This window comes from Lepisosteus oculatus, chromosome 12 (assembly GCF_040954835.1).
Source record: "Lepisosteus oculatus isolate fLepOcu1 chromosome 12, fLepOcu1.hap2, whole genome shotgun sequence".
In the NCBI taxonomy this organism is placed as follows: Eukaryota; Metazoa; Chordata; class Actinopteri; order Semionotiformes; family Lepisosteidae; genus Lepisosteus; species Lepisosteus oculatus.
Window position 1 is genome coordinate 7,832,821 of NC_090707.1, and position 20,878 is coordinate 7,853,698.

The 20,878-nt window shown below is 43.4% G+C and overlaps 1 protein-coding gene across 1 annotated transcript in view; it reads left to right on the plus strand.

Moving 5' to 3' along the window:
- The window catches only part of ube2f (ubiquitin-conjugating enzyme E2F (putative)), a 66,486-nt gene that overhangs the window by 38,170 nt on the left and 7,438 nt on the right, over nt 1-20,878 (plus strand). Inside the window, exons 6-9 of the mRNA XM_015358521.2 lie at nt 1,334-1,404; nt 2,033-2,090; nt 13,829-13,861; nt 15,884-15,946. Of these exons, the coding sequence (XP_015214007.1) occupies nt 1,334-1,404; nt 2,033-2,090; nt 13,829-13,861; nt 15,884-15,946 (225 nt within the window). The remainder of the gene's footprint in view (nt 1-1,333; nt 1,405-2,032; nt 2,091-13,828; nt 13,862-15,883; nt 15,947-20,878) is intronic.

The window sequence follows — 20,878 nt, forward strand, 5'->3', positions numbered from 1 at the left end:
ATCATTTGCTTTCACTAACGCAGTGTACAGTAAGTGCATAACCACGGCGTGGCAGGATCTTGATTGCAGGGCAGCAGTGTGGAGCAGTGGTCAGGGCTCTGTTCCTGCAGTATAGGTGGAAAGTCATGGGTCAGATCCCCAGCTGACACTGCTGTTGTGCCCTTGAGCCAGTACTCCACTCAGATTGTTTCAGTTAATGGGAAGTATAAATCAACTGTGGTTGCAGTTTTGAGAGGAGCCTGGACAGGTTTACTCTTTTTTTTTTTTGGCTGGACTGGAATGGCATCTGTGTGTCAGGAATTCAAGCTTTGTTTGATGGTAGAAATCATGGTGGGGTCTGTCAGTGCTCATGTGCAGGTGGGACTCATGGACTCGTGTCAAATTGTCTTTTATGGCCTTTTAAGAATGCATGCCACTCTGTCGTTTGTCGATACATTGTACTTCCATTGAAAGCAGGACCTTTTCAGGATTCCACTGCTCACCGTTAGGCTAGAAAGTACTCTGGCCAGGCCTCTAATCTGTCTTATTAACTTACATATTATAGAAATAAATTGCATCTTGGCGAAACATTTTGCAGTTTATTTCTGTTCTGTAAGTGTTCATTTTCCTAGTGGCTTATTATGAGCAAAGGCACAGACTGGCCTTGGTTATAAAGGCAAAAAGACTACGTTCCCAGTGGCGGGTCGGGGCGAGTCGTGGAGCGGGCTGTCAAGAAGGCTAGGTGCTGATGTAAAGACAGCCTGCCTACTCGTCTGCCTTGCATTTTAATGATAAAGGCTAGGAGCTTCCAGGCAGCTGATAAAAATAATCCACTGCTTGCTAATTGTGTTTAATTAGATTTAACTGTATTTTAAAGCGAACAATAAAAGGAGAATAATGCCATAATATTTTGAATACATTTGCATTTCAAGCTGTGGGCTCTGCCAGCAGCCAGTGTTATGAAGTGTGCTGTTTTCCTAAATAATGGCTTTAAATAAAGCACAGCGTGGAAAAAAAAGCCAAGACAGCAAATCATTTTAAAGTAGTCCCTAATGTTTTACCCCTTGCATATCTTACAGCTTGGGAAAACGGCTGTTCTTTGATCTTGAAGTGAGGGAAATCTTTTTTAAATATAGAAGTAGTTTCTGCTGAAGAGACAGGAAAAAAAGCCAATGTGACATTTATGAACAATAAACAGAACAAATTCAACAGAAAAGGCCTTTTAAGTTTCTGAACATGAAAATTTTCATTAAAAACCTTTCAATACCGATATCTTGTGAATTGCAGCTGTCAGCACAGGTTTGTGTTTTACTTGGATGTTTCATCCCTGCGTCTTTTTTTTTTTTTTTTTCAGCCTCCGAAAGTGAAATGTTTGACTAGAATATGGCATCCAAACATCACAGAGACAGGTGAAATCTGTTTAAGGTAATTATATCAATTCCTCTTCTTCTGTGGCTGTCAGCATGGTGCAGGTTCAGGCTGCTGCTACATTAGCGCCGAAGGGTTCTGTGAAATTAATGAAACGCTGGCGGAACGTCAAACATGGAACTAAACCACATCTATTCAGCAGAGCTGTCTCAGTTTTGTTACAGTGAAAGGCCAGCAGTGTTTCATTCATTGAATTATTCCAGAGTAGGACTTGACTGCATGAAATAGTCCAATAGGTCAGCCCCACCCCTCCCATGGGGGAATCAGGTAGGACATTTGTAACAGCTTCTCTTTTGCTGCACATGAGATCATGAAGACAGTGTATCTCCGGTGCTGGAATAACTTGACCACAGCTTGGTGCCCCATGAGAATGGGTGTGGGACTGATAAGTCAGCTCAGGAGCACGAGGGAGAGTATGTGAAGCAAGAGCACAGTGTCGGGAGATCTCCTGCTTTCATCTTCCACACAGATGTTTTCCTTTTTTTGCCATGATGTTCGCTGGACGTGACATTGGCTGTCCGGAGAGGCTAGAGTCAGGCAGTCCGATACGGCACCAACCTCTCGTTCAGTCTGGGTGCTGAGCGCCTACAGTGCAGTGTGACCTCCTTCTCTTCTCTTGCTGCAGTTTACTGAGAGAGCATTCGATTGACGGCACAGGCTGGGCCCCGACCAGGACACTAAAGGTGAGCCAGTCGGTTGTAAAGTCAGGGTGACATTCTCTCTGCCCCTACTGGTATAGAGGCTAACATTTGAAATCTGAGTCTGCTCTGTTCGCTTTTTACACCCCATGAAAAAGGTTTTCCTGATGCTTGGTGCATGACTTGAAATCTTTCACCCCCCCTGCCCTTTCATTCTCGCTCAATGTAAAATAAGTCTGTTATCCCCTATTATCTCTGTTGTGCTGAAGTCCCTGTTGGTGGTGTGTGTTTTTTCTGTATTGCTGTGTTGGACTCTTCCATAAAACAAACTTCCCTTAGGGGATGATGAAGCTTGAGTTGAAAAGATGATAAAACACAGGCTGCTTGTGTGTAAGAAGGGTAGCTTGTTCCAGATCCCCACAAAGCATGGCATAAACAAAGTGTCCTAGTGTTCCCTGGTTTGAGTTTCACTGTTACTTCAGAAGAATTGTATTAGGTTGACTCAGTCAGTGCCTAGTGTCCATGGCTGTAGTGCACCAGCAGCCATTCGATGCAGCACATCAGATGGAGGAGTGAGGGATTGTTTCACTCGCTGAATAAGGGGGGAGCTTAAGAAGGCTCAACTCTGCAAGCCTGGAGTGAAATTTTACCAAGGACACCAGGGATTGTGGTCTTGCAAATAGAGAAAAAGAGATCTTTCAACGACCAAGTCATCAGAAGTTCCATTTAATATCTCATCTGAAGGTTAACAGCTCCTACAGCACTGCGTGTCTGGTCATCATATAGGTCAGTGGTTTGGGAATTCTGGTCTCTAGGTCCACTGGTACACCAACACTACTTTCAATGACCTGAGAATGTAACCGAGATCTCCTATCACAGTACTAGCCAGGGACACCTTGCTTATTCTGATGTTTGATTTGACCAGATCGGGCCACAGGGTGAAAACACCACTACCTTAAACAAAAAAAGACATTTGGGGTCTGGGGGGTTTGTAAAAAGTTGGACGGGAGTAAATGACAGGTATATACTCACCTGCCTGGTCCCAGAATCCCGCATTAGGGTCGTGAAGAACATGGCATGACGCTGGCAGACAGGACCCATGGGAGAAGGAGAAAGGACACTCTTGGCACACGTCCACTAAAATGACACAACTGCACTCCCATGAACTGCACAAGCACAAAACTGCTGTATGCAACACACTGCCATAAACAGTGCATTAGTGTCATCATGTGTGATTGAGCAGGTTTTAACGGGAAGCTGGAATGCGAATCCGTACTGTCAGGCTTGGTGACAGCACTGCAGTGCGTGTATTTGGCTTTGAGGAGTGCCCTGTGATTCTAATCTTCGGATCTGGTGGAGGACGTGAGGGTGTAAAGTTTGCGTTTACTCGGTATTAGTTTGCCCTCCTCCACACAGTGCCTGTTTTCACCTCTCCGTTGTGTCTCGTTGTTTTTCATGCAACTATTCATCTTATTTTGTTCTGTTTTTAGGTGTATTCCATCCTCTGTTTATTACAGCCACACAGTGTTTTTTTTTCCTAACGCTCCGGAGTTCAGCCCCTTGTTTTTCTGTGCACTGCCACCATGCTTGCAAATATTTTACCACTCACATGGCTTAACAAATCTTTAAAATCACGCAACTTGAACTGCATTTACGAACCGGATTAAATGGATAGTGATTAAAAAAAAAAGTACCGCGGTCCTCAGGTAACTATTGCTTCCGCCTGGTTTCACTCCTCTCCAGTACGCCTGAGCTCACAAGTCCATGCGGGATGGGTATATTCCTCTTTAACACGTTGTGACTGCCAGCTCAGCATCTCTGCTGCCTGCCTGAAGTAACTGCGGATTAACAGAGCTCCAGGCCACCACCTCTGCTTTTTAGCCCACTTCTGTACTCGGGCTGTATCCAAATTATGATGTACGATTATTAAAATCATTATGGTACTTGTGCTCACTTGCAGACTGCAGCTTTTTTTATTTTAATGGGTCAGATGAAGTTCACATTTAATGTTTCCATTCTAAGTAGGTATATGATTATGAAATGCAGATGTAACCCAGTTTTTTTTCCTCTTTCTGACAGTTGTTAGGTGAACATATAAAAAAAAAAAAAAAGACGGGCAAAGAGGCAGACTACATCACCCGGTTTTTACAACTGTCAGTTGCTGGAAAAGAATCCAAGGCAGTTTCCATTTGTACCTATTGATATAGCCGAGGGCGTTTTGCTGGAACACTGTGAAGTGCCTTGCTCAGGGTTACAACAGCCTCGGATTCGAACCCCCAGCCATCCAGTTATGAGTCTGGACCTCTTCCCACTGCTAAGCTGAGGTGGTCTCTGGCAGGGCAGAGCTCTGCACTGAGTGGGTAAAAAAGCTCCTTTTAAAGTCCCTTGTTTATTACCTGGGCTTGCCCAGTGTGTTTAAAATGCCCATAAAAGTGAAAGCTGTCAACCAAAGTGTGATATATAGTGAGTGTGACACTCATCCATTCGCTTGATAAACTGTACAGGAGAGGTATTGTTTTCTGTTAAAGAATGCATTGATTCAATAAAACAGCACACACAGCAGAGGATTCAAATATAATCCATCTTGTTGTGCGCGATGCTCTGATTGATGTTTTCATGCCTGACCTTGGAAAACATTCTTGCCACATATGTATAGAATAAAAATATAAATTGACATTTAAGTCTGATGCATAAAAGTGCAGAGCTGTGAAAGAGGAACAGTTGTTGACATTCAGACCATGATGTATAATGATTGGAGGAGTTTAGCATTAACATTTTGTTAATTAGTTCTTACTGTTGTCAATACAGGAAACGGAGATTGATGGGGAAAAGGACTAATAAAACTGCATGCTTAATAGCCTGAATTCCCATCAGGAGGCCATTACTGCCTGTTGCAATCACCAACATTGCAGAGCCACAGTGAATCTGTAAGCAGCTCCGACTTTAATTAAAGTGACCCAACTTGTGTCAAGTTAGTGACTGTGTCAGTTAGCAAAAAACACGTTGCAAGAAAAATCTATAAGTGCTCACTCAAAGCTCTTCATCGGAAAGGGTGAAATTAACCTCCATTTTCCTCCATGTAACTGTTCAAGTTTTAAACTAGGCAATTTCATGGTGTTCTCATGAATGCGTTGTGCTTCATGAATGCCCACTGCGTGTTCAAAAGTGTCTTGGAGACAGAAAAATGTAAGCTAGTTCAGCAGTGGAACAAAATTCCATGACGTCTAGAATCCATATTACTCAACTGTTCTTCTGTATTACAAACATAGTTTGAAAATGTTCATTTCTTCAGATGTCTAGTCTCCTAGCCTTTTGTAGGTTGCCGCTGGGCTGTAAACTATGTGTCCTTTCTAGGCCGAGTAATGTTATTTGTAAGACTAGGGTTATTGCTTACCCTTGCTAATATTAGACGCCATTTCTTCCTTGCTCTTTGACGTTTTGCCTTGCAGCTAATATTCAGAGACTGAGTCGAGGTGAGGCTTTTCGGAGGTCATCTTTCTGCCTGCTGGTTCCTTTCACTGCATAGAGCAGTAGGTGCGAGAGAACTGTTAGTAGAGCTCATTCCTGTACTTCATCACCTGCTCCTGGCAGCACAGGCAACCAACACGATACAGACTCGTGTTGGAGGGAAATATGACTAAAACGCAACAAGATAAAGCCCTTGATGTAAAGTAAGTCCAGGAAAAACACAAAAAACCAATGGCTCTCTTTGGAATTATATTGTAACCTGATGAATCAAATTGAAATTGCCTTTTGCGGTATTATCTTTGGAAGCTCAAGTCTTTTATCACCTTTCTGTCTAAGGCTTTTAATTCCGCTGTTTTGAATGTGGGCCGCAGTACAGAAGGACTACTGTGAGTCAAGCCAGTGAACTAAATATAGAAGCACGTCGCAGAGTGAACCATGGGTGGTTAAAAGACACAATTTGACAAGATTGTTATTTCAGACACGGTAACTGTGGTAATTGCACTTATACTCAGCTTCAAAAGAAACTTTTTCCTTATAATGGCAGTAGGTTCACAAAGTTGTCAGTAAAAAGACAATTTTTATCGTAGGTGCACTAACAGTTTACATTGACATAGGCCAATTCATTGAATAATAATAATATCACTTTATTAACCATTTACAATTTCTTGCATTAGGAATTGTCTTTTTGCATATCCCAGCTTGCTCTCCATGTGAGGCACAGCTCAGAGCCTGGGGTCAGAGCGCAGGGTCTTCCTTTGTAAGGCGCCCCTGGAGCAGATCAACGTTTATCGTCATCAGTGCGTGTAGTGTGAAAGTCACTGTTAGAAACTGTACACGCTGTACATTTGTGACACATGCTTTGCAGTCAGCTTGAACCTGGATAAGCATGTGTCCGTTCCCAGGTCTCAGAGTCCTGGATAGCCCACATCACCCAGGCTTGTCCTGATATGCCAAGTAGCAGGACAGCGCATGTCCTCATGGGATATGTGTGCAGTGTCCTTCTTGCAACATGGGAATGTGACCAATATGCTGTGGACACCCTGCTTGCCACACGTGAATCTAACTCCCTGTCTCTGACTTGTGAATGTTTTTTTTTTAACTATAAGCCTGACCCTTATGGATGCTAAAACCCTTGCTTCATCAAGGTTATGTTCCTGTGCCTGAAGGCTCTTCTTGATATATAATGCTTCACCCCCTCCTTCTGTCTTTTCTGTTTCTCCGGAACAACGAGCACCCAATTAACACAGTATCCGTCACCATTACTCTTGGTATTACAGCCAGACAGTCTTCCAAAAATAGTCTGAAGGTCTGCTCTCTATATTTAGATAGGAACCCAGTACCTTCGGGGCATGGGTCATTATACAATGTTTTTGCACAGCAGTTGAAGTTCTAAACCTGATAATAAGATCAGTTCTGCTCTTTTGCTGCAGCAGAAGTCTCCTGCTGGTAGTCTGTGGTAGTCAGAGCCTGAGGGTCAGGCATCAAATCGCACCACAGGCATCAGAAATATCAGGTACAGTTTCTTGGACATGTGCACAACATTACTGAGCAATCGAGACTCTGCTCCATTGTCGGTACCTTTAACAGTAATACTTATGTATGTATATGTCCAGGCCCTCTTCCGGAGTAACAGAGTTTTAACCTTTGCCTTTCTCAGCTTTGCATTAAGAAAACCAGAGAGCTGGCACTTGGTTTCCTTTTCCCTTCACACATAAAAGGACACTCGGAGCAGAGCTACATTATTCTTCACTATAGAAAGAGCAAGCTGTAATTGCTCCTCGTGTTCAGTGCCCACAAGCCATCAGATGCAACATAATCGAAAGGTTTCCCAGTGCACTGCCGAGGTTTCTCAGGCCACTGGAATACACGTACCAGAAGGCATTGCAACAAGCAAAACGGTCTCCTGGCGTATGATATGGAGGGATGTTTTGTTGCTGCTAATTGTTTTTTAAAGAAAGATTTGCTCTTCTAAGCTGCATCGGATCACCCGTAGCTTGGATGTGCAAGGCGCAGCAGGCTGTTTGAGGGAAGGTGTGACAGTCCCAGGATTTATGATTTATGATTCCACATTAAGTATCTCCCGAACAGTCAACTCGGAGGAAGAAAGATTAAAACTGTCAGGGACAGGGCACAGTTTTGTCGTCTGCGGTCTTCATTTCAGCCTTCAAAGCAGGGGTGCCCTTAATGAGAGTGCTGTAGAACTCCGGGACAACATCAGCAAACGTAATAGTTTCAGCTGTGTCTGTCTAGAAGCGGAGAAATCAGAAGCAGTACTGATGCCATTTTCGGTTCTCTGGCCTTGAGGGTATCTAAGTTAACTTTGCATATTTTTCAACGGAATTGACCATGCAGATACCAACAGATAATCTGTTTGATATAAAACAATTTACTGAAATCAGAGTGTTGTGACCATTATATTTAACATCTGTTGGAGAAGACAAGTAAACACATGACTTCTGTAACATATTTAATGGTAATGTTTGTCCACATGCCAGAGAAGTAACTTAATTGAATAAGCAGCATGTAATGAAGAAGAATAGTCAAAATTGCTGTGAAATATGGATGAATAATCTAGGGCTCTTGAAAGCTAAGGAACTAAAGCTAAGAGCAAAACCTGTTAACTTTTAATGGTCGCTCTGAATGGGAGGGGGTTCTTTTTACAGCTAAGTCCAGTGGTGACCTTCAAATACTGGTGTAAATTAAGACTGTGTTCTAAAGCTTTAATACAGTACTTTGTACTGGTATTTTTTTTCTTTAAACAGTTATGGGTTTGACTTTATTCGTGTCTTTCTAACTAAAGTTTTTTTTATTCATTTGTATTCCAAGAGAGATTTTATTGCTTTAAAAACTGAAACACTGTGGCTGTGATTTAATTGTATCTTGACAATGTAGACAAAAAGACCATTACTTGAACCAACAGAAGTATTTTTATCGTAGAAGGTGAAACGATTGCTTTTGCAGAACAATAATTTCACTTTGACCTTTACCGAGTAAAAATAAGTGCTTCCGTAATTCTCCTTGAACTACCTGGAGGGTTTAATCTTCCCTTCCTTTTTTAAAATGTTAAACCTTTGACTTGCTAATTAAGCATGCTTTAGAAGCAGAAAGCTCTGTATTAATAGGACACTGCTTTCATTTGTGCATGCTTCAAGAGCTGTTAAAACTCTGGGCTGATCAAGTGCTATTTAATTACTTATTGGATTGCTTCAAGGTTCAGTCTAGACAAGGACTGACATTTTTGTTTATTTTCTCCCCGTTTTTATGGCTGGTAGTTCTTGCTGGCTGAAGTCATTAATGTTCACAGAGGCTCCAAAGCTAAACAAAAAAAACACAAAAGCAAAATTGCAAAGATCTTCACTTGGTAATAAGGGGAGCGCCTGTGAGATGTATGTGTTGGAGTTGTGTGTATCGGTGCGTCCGTTACTCAATCGTTTGATAGTGATCTTCACAGCAGTTTACCACAACGCACTTCACAGAATTACTCAGCTGTTGACAATATAGCCACAGTTGACCATGTGGGCACAGAGGAGAGGAAAACACAAGCTCCCAGTGGAAGAAAAGAAGCCTCTGGGGGTCCCAGGCCCAATGATTTACCCCTCTGCTGGCCATGAGTCAGTGGTGCATAAATCCTCATAGATCATGAACGAGGTCCTGCAAGGGCAGGGCTTGGGATCCTGCTGTCCTGGGTCTGTCATCACAGGTGTCCGGTGTCTGTGGGCAGGGCTTTCCAGGAAACGGAAACGGCTCCCTCGCTGCCGCGCACTTGCTGTTTCGCCTTTCCTGTATATCCATCCGAAAGATAATTAAAAAGGGACGGTAAGAGCAAAGACAAATAGTGAAAGGACAGAATGTGTGAGCTTGGCCTGGCCCTTCGATTACCATTACTGACGGCAGTCTTCCAGGACTTATAGACAGTAGGCACCCTTTCTCCGTGAAACGCAATGGAAGATCACAGTATTTGCACATCTCCTGTGTTCCGTTTTAGTTCTTGTACCTTTCTCTTGACACCGTATCTTATAGTGGTTACTGCAGGCATAGGAGCACCATGACCCCAGGCTATGAGCGCTGATCATTTATGTCCCTTTAATAATATTATTATTGTTTCTCTTCCTCTGAAGCCTAAGGCTATGCTGAGATTGTGTTTTTCCTAAGAGGTCTGTTCATGACTGTAATGTTGTCAAGGTAAATTACAGCACAAGATCTATTTAAAAAACTAAAACCTCAAGGCTCCAACAAGTGCACCAGTTACTGCAAACACCAGCTGATAACCCTGTCAAATATCGCCTTAAATCAAACAGACGTGTCCTCTGGCCCTCGTCTCATTTTTAACTCCAGTGCGTTGAGCGGGAGCAGATATTAACACGAAGTGATTAGTTTTAATTAGAGCAGTAATAGGCTTCACTGGCTGACTTGTCCAACTTTTTCGATAGCATTGCAAAGACCGCCCCTGTCAAACAGGGAAGGAAACGCTTCAGGCTCCACAAGGAAGATGGGGACGAAAGGGCACACATGAAAGTCGAGGATTATCTTGGACTTGAAATGGTTAAGTAAAGGAGTGTTAGAGCTGTTTCTGATCTTATGGAGCACAATGTCTCTTTCGTCAGCAGGTGAATTAAAGGGGGGACTTTAGGGACGCCACCCTGTAAGAGCCCAGTGTGGAATTTAGCAGGGCACTGGGGTTAACAGCCCTGCTCTTATGAGCAGTGCTTTGGGATCTTTTTTAGGGTCAAGTAGTCCTGAGGTCAGTGGTGGAACATGTGGGTCCCCTCCTACATAGGAGAAGTGCTTTCGGAGCTTGTGTCACTGCCACACCGCCGGCCCTCCTCCGGGCCTCCTGCTCGCAAGGTCAGCACACGGTGATTAAATCAGATGCAAATGTCTTTTCTGGGGGATAGCGAAGCACTCTGCATGCACAGCAAGAACATGCAAGAACTTATCTGGTTTTCTTCATTCTTCGGGGTTTTTTATTTTGTCATCTTAGAAAATTCAGTTCATTTATCAGTTCAGCTGCTGTCTTCTTCATTGCACGTTTGAGTTCGTGCAGTGACGTCGGTATCGTAATCGCACCTTAAGAATGAGGTCTGTCTTGGCGGCGGATTCGACACCTTTGGACAGCCGCTGTTGTGCACCCAGAGGTCACCCCTCTTTCCACAGCGCTCAGTGTGCAGGCTGACCAGGAGTGTCGTGGGCCCTTTGGGAATGCTCATGGAATGTGAAGGAGACTTCCGCTCATGGCTGCTCACACAGGCACCCACGATAAGGCCCGGACAGACCATCCACGCTCATCTACCAGTCTCCAGGAGAGGAAAACGCTCCCGGGATCCCTCCGGAGTTAATTTCTTCCCAGCAGTTTTTTTTTTCCCCAGAATAAAGCTTTTTCCCCCAGCCTTTCTTTTCTGTGCTAACTTTGAGCAAGCAGGACCATTCTAGGGGCTTCAGTCAAAACACTCACATTTTGAATCCGAGTACAGCTGAAGTTAATCTGCCCGTTTACTCCCTAGCACTGCGTAGGCTGCATTAGCATTGCAGTTACAGGATGACAGGTGGGGGCTTTGCAGTTATTGATGACTGGTCAAAACTTAAATCCATAATCGCCCCCAGTTAGAACTTCTCCACATCTCAGCCGGTTGTTTAAAAATAGATTAAGTCGTTAAGTAGAATCGGTCTTTTAAAATGTATTACGTTTTACTGAGACTCTTCCTTTGTTTTAACTTCTTGCATTGATTTTCTTTTCCTGTTTGTTCTCTTTATCAGAGTTTGTAGTCTCTTTTTTCCTTCGAGTTTGGAGACTGACATTATAGGGGCTGCGTGCTTGGCAGACAGGTGGATTTCAGCGATATTGCTGAAAGATTGCATTGTTTAGAGGCTGAACAGATAGCTTGGCTGGGTATTGTGCAGCCTGTCAGCTCTGTGCAGAAGAGATTTGCACTGAAGTAAATGGTGCACAGAGTCCAATCGCTCATTCTGAGAACCGGCATTAAAAAGCTATTAGATGCAGAGCTGTGAGGAAAACCCTTTCAGTCGGGGGATTTAATTTCTTTTCTCATTTCTTTTTGGGTTGCAAGCATAGGCTTTTTAGAAATGTGTGCAAAATGCATCTGCTGTTGGTCTCCTCTTGGTTCCTACAGAGCGTTTATGACTGTTTTAAGATGTCAGTATTCGAGAACTGTTTGTTGATCAGTGCTGCTCCCAAGAGACAAGTTTTGCTCTAAAAGATTTCTAGATGTCTCCTAAACCTGCAGTCCCAGCTGAACTGTGCAAACCAGAGCAGAAGTAATGCGAGTGTATAGAGCCACACTGGAGTCTCATGTTACTCATGCTGTGACCTGGTAGATATGGCATGTTGTCAAAACTTAGAAATCACTTTACAATTGCTCTTTAGAAAATGCAAAAATTGAAGGCTGTGAAGACAAAGGGATAAACAGAGGCAGAATTAAGAGTATCTGAGGGTCTTCTTGTGTACCTTATTCTAGCAGAGCAACAATTAACAGGGCTGGACAGCCCCCAGGTTTAATAGCTGACCTCGTTTCTTCATACAGTAGTTTTAAGAATCGGAACTTGAGCTGTCTTAAGTCTGTCTGAGTTTCAGTTATATTCTTACAAGTCCCTCTCTAGCCACTAGGTGGATAAACTCCTTACCAGTTTCCACAACAAAGAAAAGACAAAGTCCAAATCACAGTCCTCAGGTCTGCACCCATCACCTGACCAGGTGCTGGACTGGACTGGTCAGGTAGACCCCAATAGGCTTCTTGTGGGAGTGAAATCCACCATCTTGCCCCACTGCTACTGTAGTACCACACTGTAAAGGGTGGGACAAGTGATGTTAACAACTTCATAATTCCATCTGATTGGTGAACATTACTGAGCAGCTACTGCTACTGAACATTGATTAGCTACTACAGGACTTCATATTGACTGCCTAGGGGAGGGTTTACCTTCAGTCGCTGAAGAATTAACAATTCCTAAATGACAAGCTTTGTCACTTCTTATCAAAAGTAAGCCGTACTAATACATTAAATTTTCTATAACTGTAAAAAACCCGAGCGCAGCCTTTGAGAAAATTGTTGATGCTTATCACATGCATATTTTAACTCCCCATTGTCTTTGATGGTTAAGACCTTTGCACAGCACTGAATGATTTCGGGTTTAGCAGAATCTCTTTATTAAATTTTGAAACAAATATTGGCACTTCCCAGCTTTGTTAGCAGCAGTTCTGTAATGTAAAGCTGGACAAATGCAGTGCGCTGGTCTACACAAATAGAAACTTGAATACTTTGCTCGCATGAAGGCACCTGTACTTTAACAGACAGTTAAAGCATTGTCATGCCAATACTTCATACTTCACTGGCGTGGTTTGATTAACAAATAGAGGGAAAGATCATTTGAAAGTATTTTCGTTTCTGGTTTTGTCCTAAACGCATGCATGCAATTGTCTTGACTACATCTGAATTATTTATTCATTCCAAGACGTTTGTACCTCTGTGTGTTGTTGAGATGACTAGTTTATACAGCTGCGTATGACGAATTGTACCAACAGATTCTCAAGAGCCATTCATGCCACCTCTTGAAACTATTGCAGTTTCATTGGCACATACAGTGAGGCAGTGTTCTGCCTGTGTGTGTGGGCGTTCTTTCAGTAGATATATTGTTATAGTTAAACACGTGAATTCAGGTGTTGAAAGAGAAGAATTTTCTTGCTCCTAGTTTTTTCTTTTATAGCACTGTTTTGTCAATCAACTGTACATTTCATTCCTTGGTGCATTGCTTTCAGATCAAGGAGAGCATACGTTGTCAGCACCTGTCCTACTCTTTGTCAGTGTTGATAAAGCCTGTTCAGTGGAACACAGTGATCTTGTATCCACAGGGAGGATTAAAAACATTGTATTCAATTTGCGTTCCTTTACATCAAATCTTGTCTCAATACATTTGTAAAACCCAGGTGCAACAGGAAAAACTTCCAAACAAAAGTGTAAGTGGTTTTGGAACTGGAATTCAGTATAGTTGGAGCTCAGGAGGAAATATTTACCTCAATTGGGCTTCATAATGGAAAATGTTTTTAAGACATTTCATGCATGCTTACAAACATTTGTATGTAAAGAAAAGATGTAAATAATCATTCTACTTCTTTGCAGGTGAAATAGAAAATAAAATTCTCTTTGTGACCTGGAGTGTAGGTCTTGTAAGCCCTGCTGTAGTTTACTTTTACACAGCAAGTTCATTGCTGTTCGTTTCCATGTGAGCAATTTCAGCCGTTATTCCAATTAGTACCGCTGCCATCACCGCTAGCACTAACAGTGTTTGTTGTTTTGTTTCAGGATGTGGTGTGGGGGCTCAACTCCTTGTTCACTGTAAGTACGGGGTTCTGTAATGGGCCATCCTGCATGGGGAGCAGGGAGGGACCACAGGGGGCCGTATTAACACCCTGAGACACAGGACTATTCTCACCGTTTCAGTGCCTTATTAGCAGTCGTCAGAGCTCAAAGGAGCGCGATTGTGTTTCCTGGAAGGGTGCTAGAACGACAGCCACCGATGTGATTGGCACTGAAAACGCAAGAACAGCTCCAAGCGTTCCTTCTGATTAATGACTACACAGTGGGAAGCAATTAAAAACATTCAACCTGGCGGAAAGGAGTTCTCACTGTACTTGTGTTTTTAGGCTGGAGTTTAGGTCCTTATTCAAATGCAAATCTGCTTCCCATTGCAACAATTCTCGATTGAAGAGACTTGAGAACTGGACGTTCTTCCACCCTGCAATGTAGGTTAAGAAACAGCACGTTCTGAGTTCACATATAGTCCAGCTGTAATGTTGTTGTACCATTCTGGGCTGTTCATTATTGCATATACCTCAGTGAGTGGTGAATGATTTCGTGTGCCCGGAGGGGAGTGAGGAAGTGGAGGGTTATTGCACTTCATAGGGCAGACTGCAGCCGGTCAGAACGCTTAATATACATATCAAGGCCCTGCAGAGTTCAGTCCCACAGGATCCCCTACCAGTGTCTCCCTTGGATGTCTCGCAATTGCAGTTTCCCTGGAAAGAACAGGGTTTACACTGCGCCGCTAATGCGGCCTGCGCTTAGTTGGTGAGAGCACACCATGGCCTGCCGCGAGGTGAGGTGGTCACTCGGATATTCATCTTCCTCATCCGCAGCGAGCCGCTCACTGGCAGGGCGATGTCATCAGCGCGCTCGATGCTGGTTTCCCAGGCCAAATCTCTGATTGACACCATGCTGGCCCACGTATTTTGCCCAATTAGACGGTTTTACACATATGTATCCTGAGCAGGTCCAGATGAGAGAAACCAACCCAGAACTTTATGGCAGTTTGAATAGTTGCCCTAAGATATGGAAGAGGCAGTTATTTTTCTTTTCACTTTAGGCTTAGCAAAGTAAAGGAGGCCAGTCACCCCATCTAGTCCATTTGCTATCCAGTAACGAATTTATCCGATTGAAGTTCTTATCCAGGATTGCAGCTTGAGTAACATGTCTGGGTACACCCATACCCCTTTGTCTAAAGAAGTGCTTCCCATACTTAAATGCTTTCCCCCATTTCCAGTTGAGTCCTCTGGTCTGCGTTTCACTGTTGCTTCTGAAGAAGTCCGCTGGGTTGAATTCTCACTGCCCTTTAGGAGTCTGAAAACTTGTATTTATGTATTGTTCACCTCGCCTCCCTCAAGATGTGTACTGGATCAGTGGTACGCAGCGCCTCACGTAATTGCTTGCAGTTCCTGTGCACACTTTGGCACACGCTCAAAGTGTTCGTTACTGGTTGCATGCAGTCCTGCTACCCTAAAGGTAGGACTCGCATAATTCAACACTGAAAAGCTGGGCTACGTACAATAGCACCACAAAGGGACGGTTTAGAGGAAGAATATTCTGTTACAGAATATTCTGTTAAGAGAAGAAAAGGAATTATCAGCCCACAGTCTTTAAGTATTCATCTATTTACATTTCATCCTTCTCTTGAATAATAAGTGGGTACCGAGCACAAATGATGTATACCACAACCGCTGGTGTCTGAGCCGGTTTCATTGCTGCAGGGCTTACTGGGCTGGGCGAGGGGGGACACCACCACCACATGTGCTCAAACACCGTTGCTGATTGAGTTAATTCATTTCCAATAACTGAGCTTTACGTGGCTTCCAATACACCATGCATCTCTTCCGCTGAATTACCCCAACATAGCTCCGGGCAGCAGGCAGTGCACGGATTCACAAGAACACATGTCCTTCTGGGCTTCATTGGAAATAATGAAGCTGTAAAAAAAAACACTGCTGTAAGCGTGTGAGTATAAATGGGCTTTTGTACCAAGTTGCTAATGGAGTGTGGAGATTCTGACAGCTTTTAACATGTGACTTTTTTCCTTTTCTAAAGGATCTACTGAATTTTGATGACCCACTGAACATTGAAGCAGCAGAACACCATCTGCGCGATAAGGTAAAGTCCAGCTGTGAAAAGACCCCTTTAGTATCTACTACACTGAATGTATGTGGTCTTTTTACATTTGACCACATTTTTAGGTTTGTTCCACCTGCTTATTTGGCCAGAGTCTCTGTTGGTTTGCTATTTTATTCTGTGGTAGTTTCCCAGTCTTCTGCAGTATACAGTGCTTGTAGTGGTCTGTACCACTGCAGGGACAAGGGCAAAGACGGGGAAGTCGTGCCCAGAAGACTGAAGTTATCTAACGCAAAAAGGCCACGGAAACACTCATCTCCAAACCACACAAGCCTGGGTCTAAAACAAGGACGCATTGATTTTTCTTTTTAAAATGGTCCAGAAAAATGTTTGGGATCTTGGGAGAATATTGTTCTGTTATTGTGTCCTTGGCCAGGAAAATCGCATGTTTCAAATGAGTTTTGATAACATGTGCAGTATCTGGTCTCCCTGACACCTACAGCAGGATGTGGTTGACTGGTGCAGAGATGGTGTCTGGGGAAAGGCAACTCCCTCCTATACAAATGAATGGTCAAATATTCAACTTGGTTTCTGTAGTTGTCCCTCTGGAGTCTTGACTTAGACTCATAACTTCTGCATGCTGCAAATCTTCCAATCTTTTGTTAGCTAAACCTGTGCCAGAATACTGAAATCTTGTATTTTGATTATTAGTCTTCCTTTGTGTGGATAGGAACCCAATCATGCTGTGGTCTTCATGCCCTGCCATAGGTTTTATATGAGCAAAGAAAGGAAAAGTCGTTGGGATAGACACTTTAAAGAGCCGTCAGATGCCGCTGTTCTCCTCCTCCGTTAACAGGGTCACCTCACACTTCCAAAGAGCGGAATCAGTAGTGAAATTCCAATGCAGGGCTTTCTTAGATTGTTCAAGTCACGCAGAACAAAACTGAATCTGTTGTACGGTGGTAAGATGTTTTTTGTCTTATTTTTTATCCACTAAAAGCTGTGTGCAGAATCTTCAAGAATGAAAGACTTTTTTATCAAAGCACCTAGGGGAGGAGACTGTTGAGGCAGATCAATGAAAAATACATTAAAAGAATGAAAATGGGATTCCTAAAAGCGTGTCAACTCAGTGCTTATATCAACATGAAACATTAAAGGCCAGTATTAAACATTAAGGAAAATGCTCTGAGCCCTAGACAGTTCTAGGGCACATACCGAAATGTCTCACCTTTTCTAAAGAAGAGAGCGATCCTTTAGGGCCGTTAATAGGATTGGCATTTCCCTTTTTTCTTTACCTGCACTTAACTGAACAGAGCTCTGGCATCACTCACGCAAGTTAAAAATACAATTTGAGCTGCAGTTCTTACAAGAGTGTCTTGCTCTGGTTGCTTTGTGCTGTGTATCTGCTTGCATCCAGGGAAGGGGCTCTGAATCGTGAATCCCCAATTACTTAACTCAAAAGCCAACAGTTTATAAAAAAACTCTTATGCCTTATTCTGCATTGTAAATTAAATCTACAAGTTCCATCTTAACAATACCAGCAGAACCATTTATTTTGGCCTTTCCCCAGATGTCCCTGTGAAATTCAGATTACAAAGACTTCCTACACACCTAACAAAATGTGTGAATTTCCTTGAGGAAATGCAAGACCTTAACAATTAGTCATTCTTAGTTACGTTCAGTGAAATTGTTCTGCTGTCTGTGTGCCCTTTAAGCAATGTGTTTGGCAAACATTCCAAATGGCTTTCCCTAGTTTTTCCGGGCATTTAGAGGGGAGAAACATTTCAGTGGGCCTGTGCAGTGCATGAAATGACTGTCTGCACAGCAAAGGAATAGATCAATCTCTTGGAGACAGACTGTAATCGCCTGGAAACACACAAACAGAAGTCTTTAGAGGAAGGATGGGTAATATAGCCTTAGTGAGTAAAAATATTGCCCTTTTTTTCTAAGAATGTCATTGCCATGTGTTTGAGCCTTAAAATAAGGACTCCTCTCTACAGATGAGCAGGGAAGCAAATGAGACTCACCTTGGCACAGCGGGTCTACCTGTCTTGGGTTTTATTACCTGCATGCCCTTGTCTGCACTGTACCAGTAGAGAAGAAAAATACTATTAATTTAGTTAACTTCTGGCTATTCAGATTTACTCAGAGTAACTAGCACAAAATGTTCAGAGCCTAAGACCCTGTATCATATACATCCTGATCTGAATGTCTGCCATATATTTGGATAATTAATTATTACTCAGCTCTCTGACTTGTTTTTGTTGTCTGGGATGGCCTAAGACTGGTTTCATTACTTGTTAGAAATCGCTGTAATACGTGATTGCCAATAATTCAATAATTAATTAATTTTTTTGGCCAGTGTTTTTTTTTTTAGTATCCTTACCTGTCCAATTATTGCCGTCAGTGCTGATCACTGAAAATATCTACTCAAACCAGTAGTAGAATCTTTCATATTTAGTTGACACCAAAGAAATATCAGTTCCCTGCAGCTTCTGCCCAAGCTGCAAGCAATCGTGATCTCATTATTCGCATTATTCTTCAGATCTTCTCTCTTTTAACTAGTTCAAAGACCTGGGAGACGGCAATTCTAGTTGACACTGCTTATATGAGACTGGAAAACATAGTTTCCTGCATTACCCCGTCAATAAATGAACAGTCTCCGACATTGCTTGCTGCAGTATGCCTTTACAGAAAGAGCAGTTTGATGTCTAGAATGTTAGCAGGTTCCTGCCCCACTTTAGCATAATGCGAGTAAATCCCGTATCTGTTTCCTGAGAGCCAGACTTGTTTGCTTTCCGAGCACCAGGGGACGCTTCCCTACGGAAGCGTTCTGTAAACACGGATCCGAAGATCAGCATGACTTTGCTTCATTGTTACCGGAATCTGATTCCATTGAGAATTTCATCTTTCTGTTCTGTTTGCCGTGTTTGATTCTTCGTGGCAGTCTGTGCAGCAAAGCGCAGCTCTCCCGCTAAAAGCCTGTCTTTACATTGTGAAATCACAGTAAATGATGACATGAAAATAAACAGGTGCTCCTGGGATGGGTAAATGAATGCAGACGTTGGAGGAGATGTGTGGCCGGTGTGTGGCTGCTCACAGTTCACATGCATCGGGCAGACTTGACCTCGTTTCCGCAGTAACTGAATCAAGAGCACATCCTTCTATAACATGACCCCTGTCTGAAAGAGCAGACATGCCAGGGGGGTTTGTGTAGCTGTTTGATTATGCTGTTTCTTGTACGTACTTTAGACTGAGCTTTGCTGATGAATTGTTCCTTTTGCAAGGGTGTTTCATTTTTTTTTCTCGATTTTACATAAGAAGATTGAGTGGAGTGGAGTTTAATTTAGTCCTTCGAGTGCGGGTCTGCCCATCTTCTCGTTTCCCCTTGAATGGTTCTTGCGCATGAATGAGTGGAACCGTGTCAAAAACAGGCCCCCGTCTCCCCTGGCTGGCTCGCTGAGCGCCGTGGCAGACAATCGCAGTGTCTCCGCTGGGATGGATGAGGAAACAGCTCCTCTGCGGTGGGAAGCTGTTGTCCGTTGTGCGGCTCTCTCCTGGGAGCGTAACCGTAACCCAGGCTACGTTCTCGCCAAGCTAACAATTTGGGTCAGGCTCACACGCTAGAGAACCGCAGAAAACTGGAGGCAAGGCAAGTCGTCCTGTTGGGTTTTAAGACCGGAGACCTCGGTTTTGTTTCCTTTCGGCATTATAACGTGGCAGCAGGAAAGCTCTGGCTTTGGGTTCTTTCATTTCACTTGGAGACTCTCTCTCTCTCTGTCCAGGATATTGATCGATGCCATTTATTTATAAATTATCACCTTCCTCGGTTAAAATTGCAGCACACATGAATGTTTAATGGGCAGAGAAAAGAAGTGTAGCTTTAATAGTGAAAGGTGCTGCTGGGATCAGTAACCTGTACTTGTACTGGGCTGAGAGGTGTCGTGACAGGGAGCCGACTGAATTCGAACACAGATTAGAGTTCGAGGGAACTGAGGGGGGCGTTCTGCAACTGGAGTGCAGAAGACCAGCTCTGTAATGAGCACTCTGAGGCTTCGGTTTTATTACGATCAGTCAATACTAAATATATATTGCAATTGTTTTCACTGTTATAGGACATGTATGTCTTAGATGAAAACTTACCGCTGTCCCAAGCTTCTCCCCTGTTATAGCCCATATACAAAAATCCTTCAGACTGTCCGCTTCCTGCAAGTACAGTAGTTGCTTTTTTTTTTGTTTGTTTTTTCCCCCGTGTGTAGTAAGAGTTACTCGTGAGGATTCACTGCCCGTTCTGTTCCAGGGTGACGGTGAGGCAGGTGGTAGTTGACTTCTTCAGTCGGGCTTGACGTCTCTGAGCGACAGCGGCGCGCTGTACGTGAGGAGCATCTCTGCGGGCTCTGCCAGACAGCGGGGCAAAGGTCGCTGGCCTCCTCCACATGCGTGCATGTTAACACGCACATTTTTCCTCATGCTATGTGACTTGGATCAGCTCTACCGTTTCCTGTTGCATCACAGCCTGAGATCTCACAGTCGCTGTGAGAAGCCCTCTGCGCTCTTGAGCGCTCAGAGCTGCGGCTCGTTCCGCACCCCAGAGAGCGTGCTCAGTGCTCAGTGTTGGAGTTGTCCACGCAGCATCTGTCCTCTTCTGTGCTGCTCCTGACCGGGGCGAGTTTAAGGCATGTCAGTCTCTCCACTTTCAACATGCAATGCTCCCAAATGAGGTCATTTTGTCACAATCGCAGTTTTTTTGGCTTTGTGTCAATCCTCATGTCAGACTACACTTGACTCACTGCTGAGGCTTCAGGACTGCTCCTTGTGTCTGCACATGAGGTCCTGGAACATGATTTTCTTAATACTAGTTAGGCTAAAGCATAGCAGTATCGGCTCTAAAGCAAGACAGAGGAAAATGCAGTGTCTTTGTTGATTGTTTGGGATAAGCTTTCTGAATCATCCTGAAATCAGTATATAGATAGG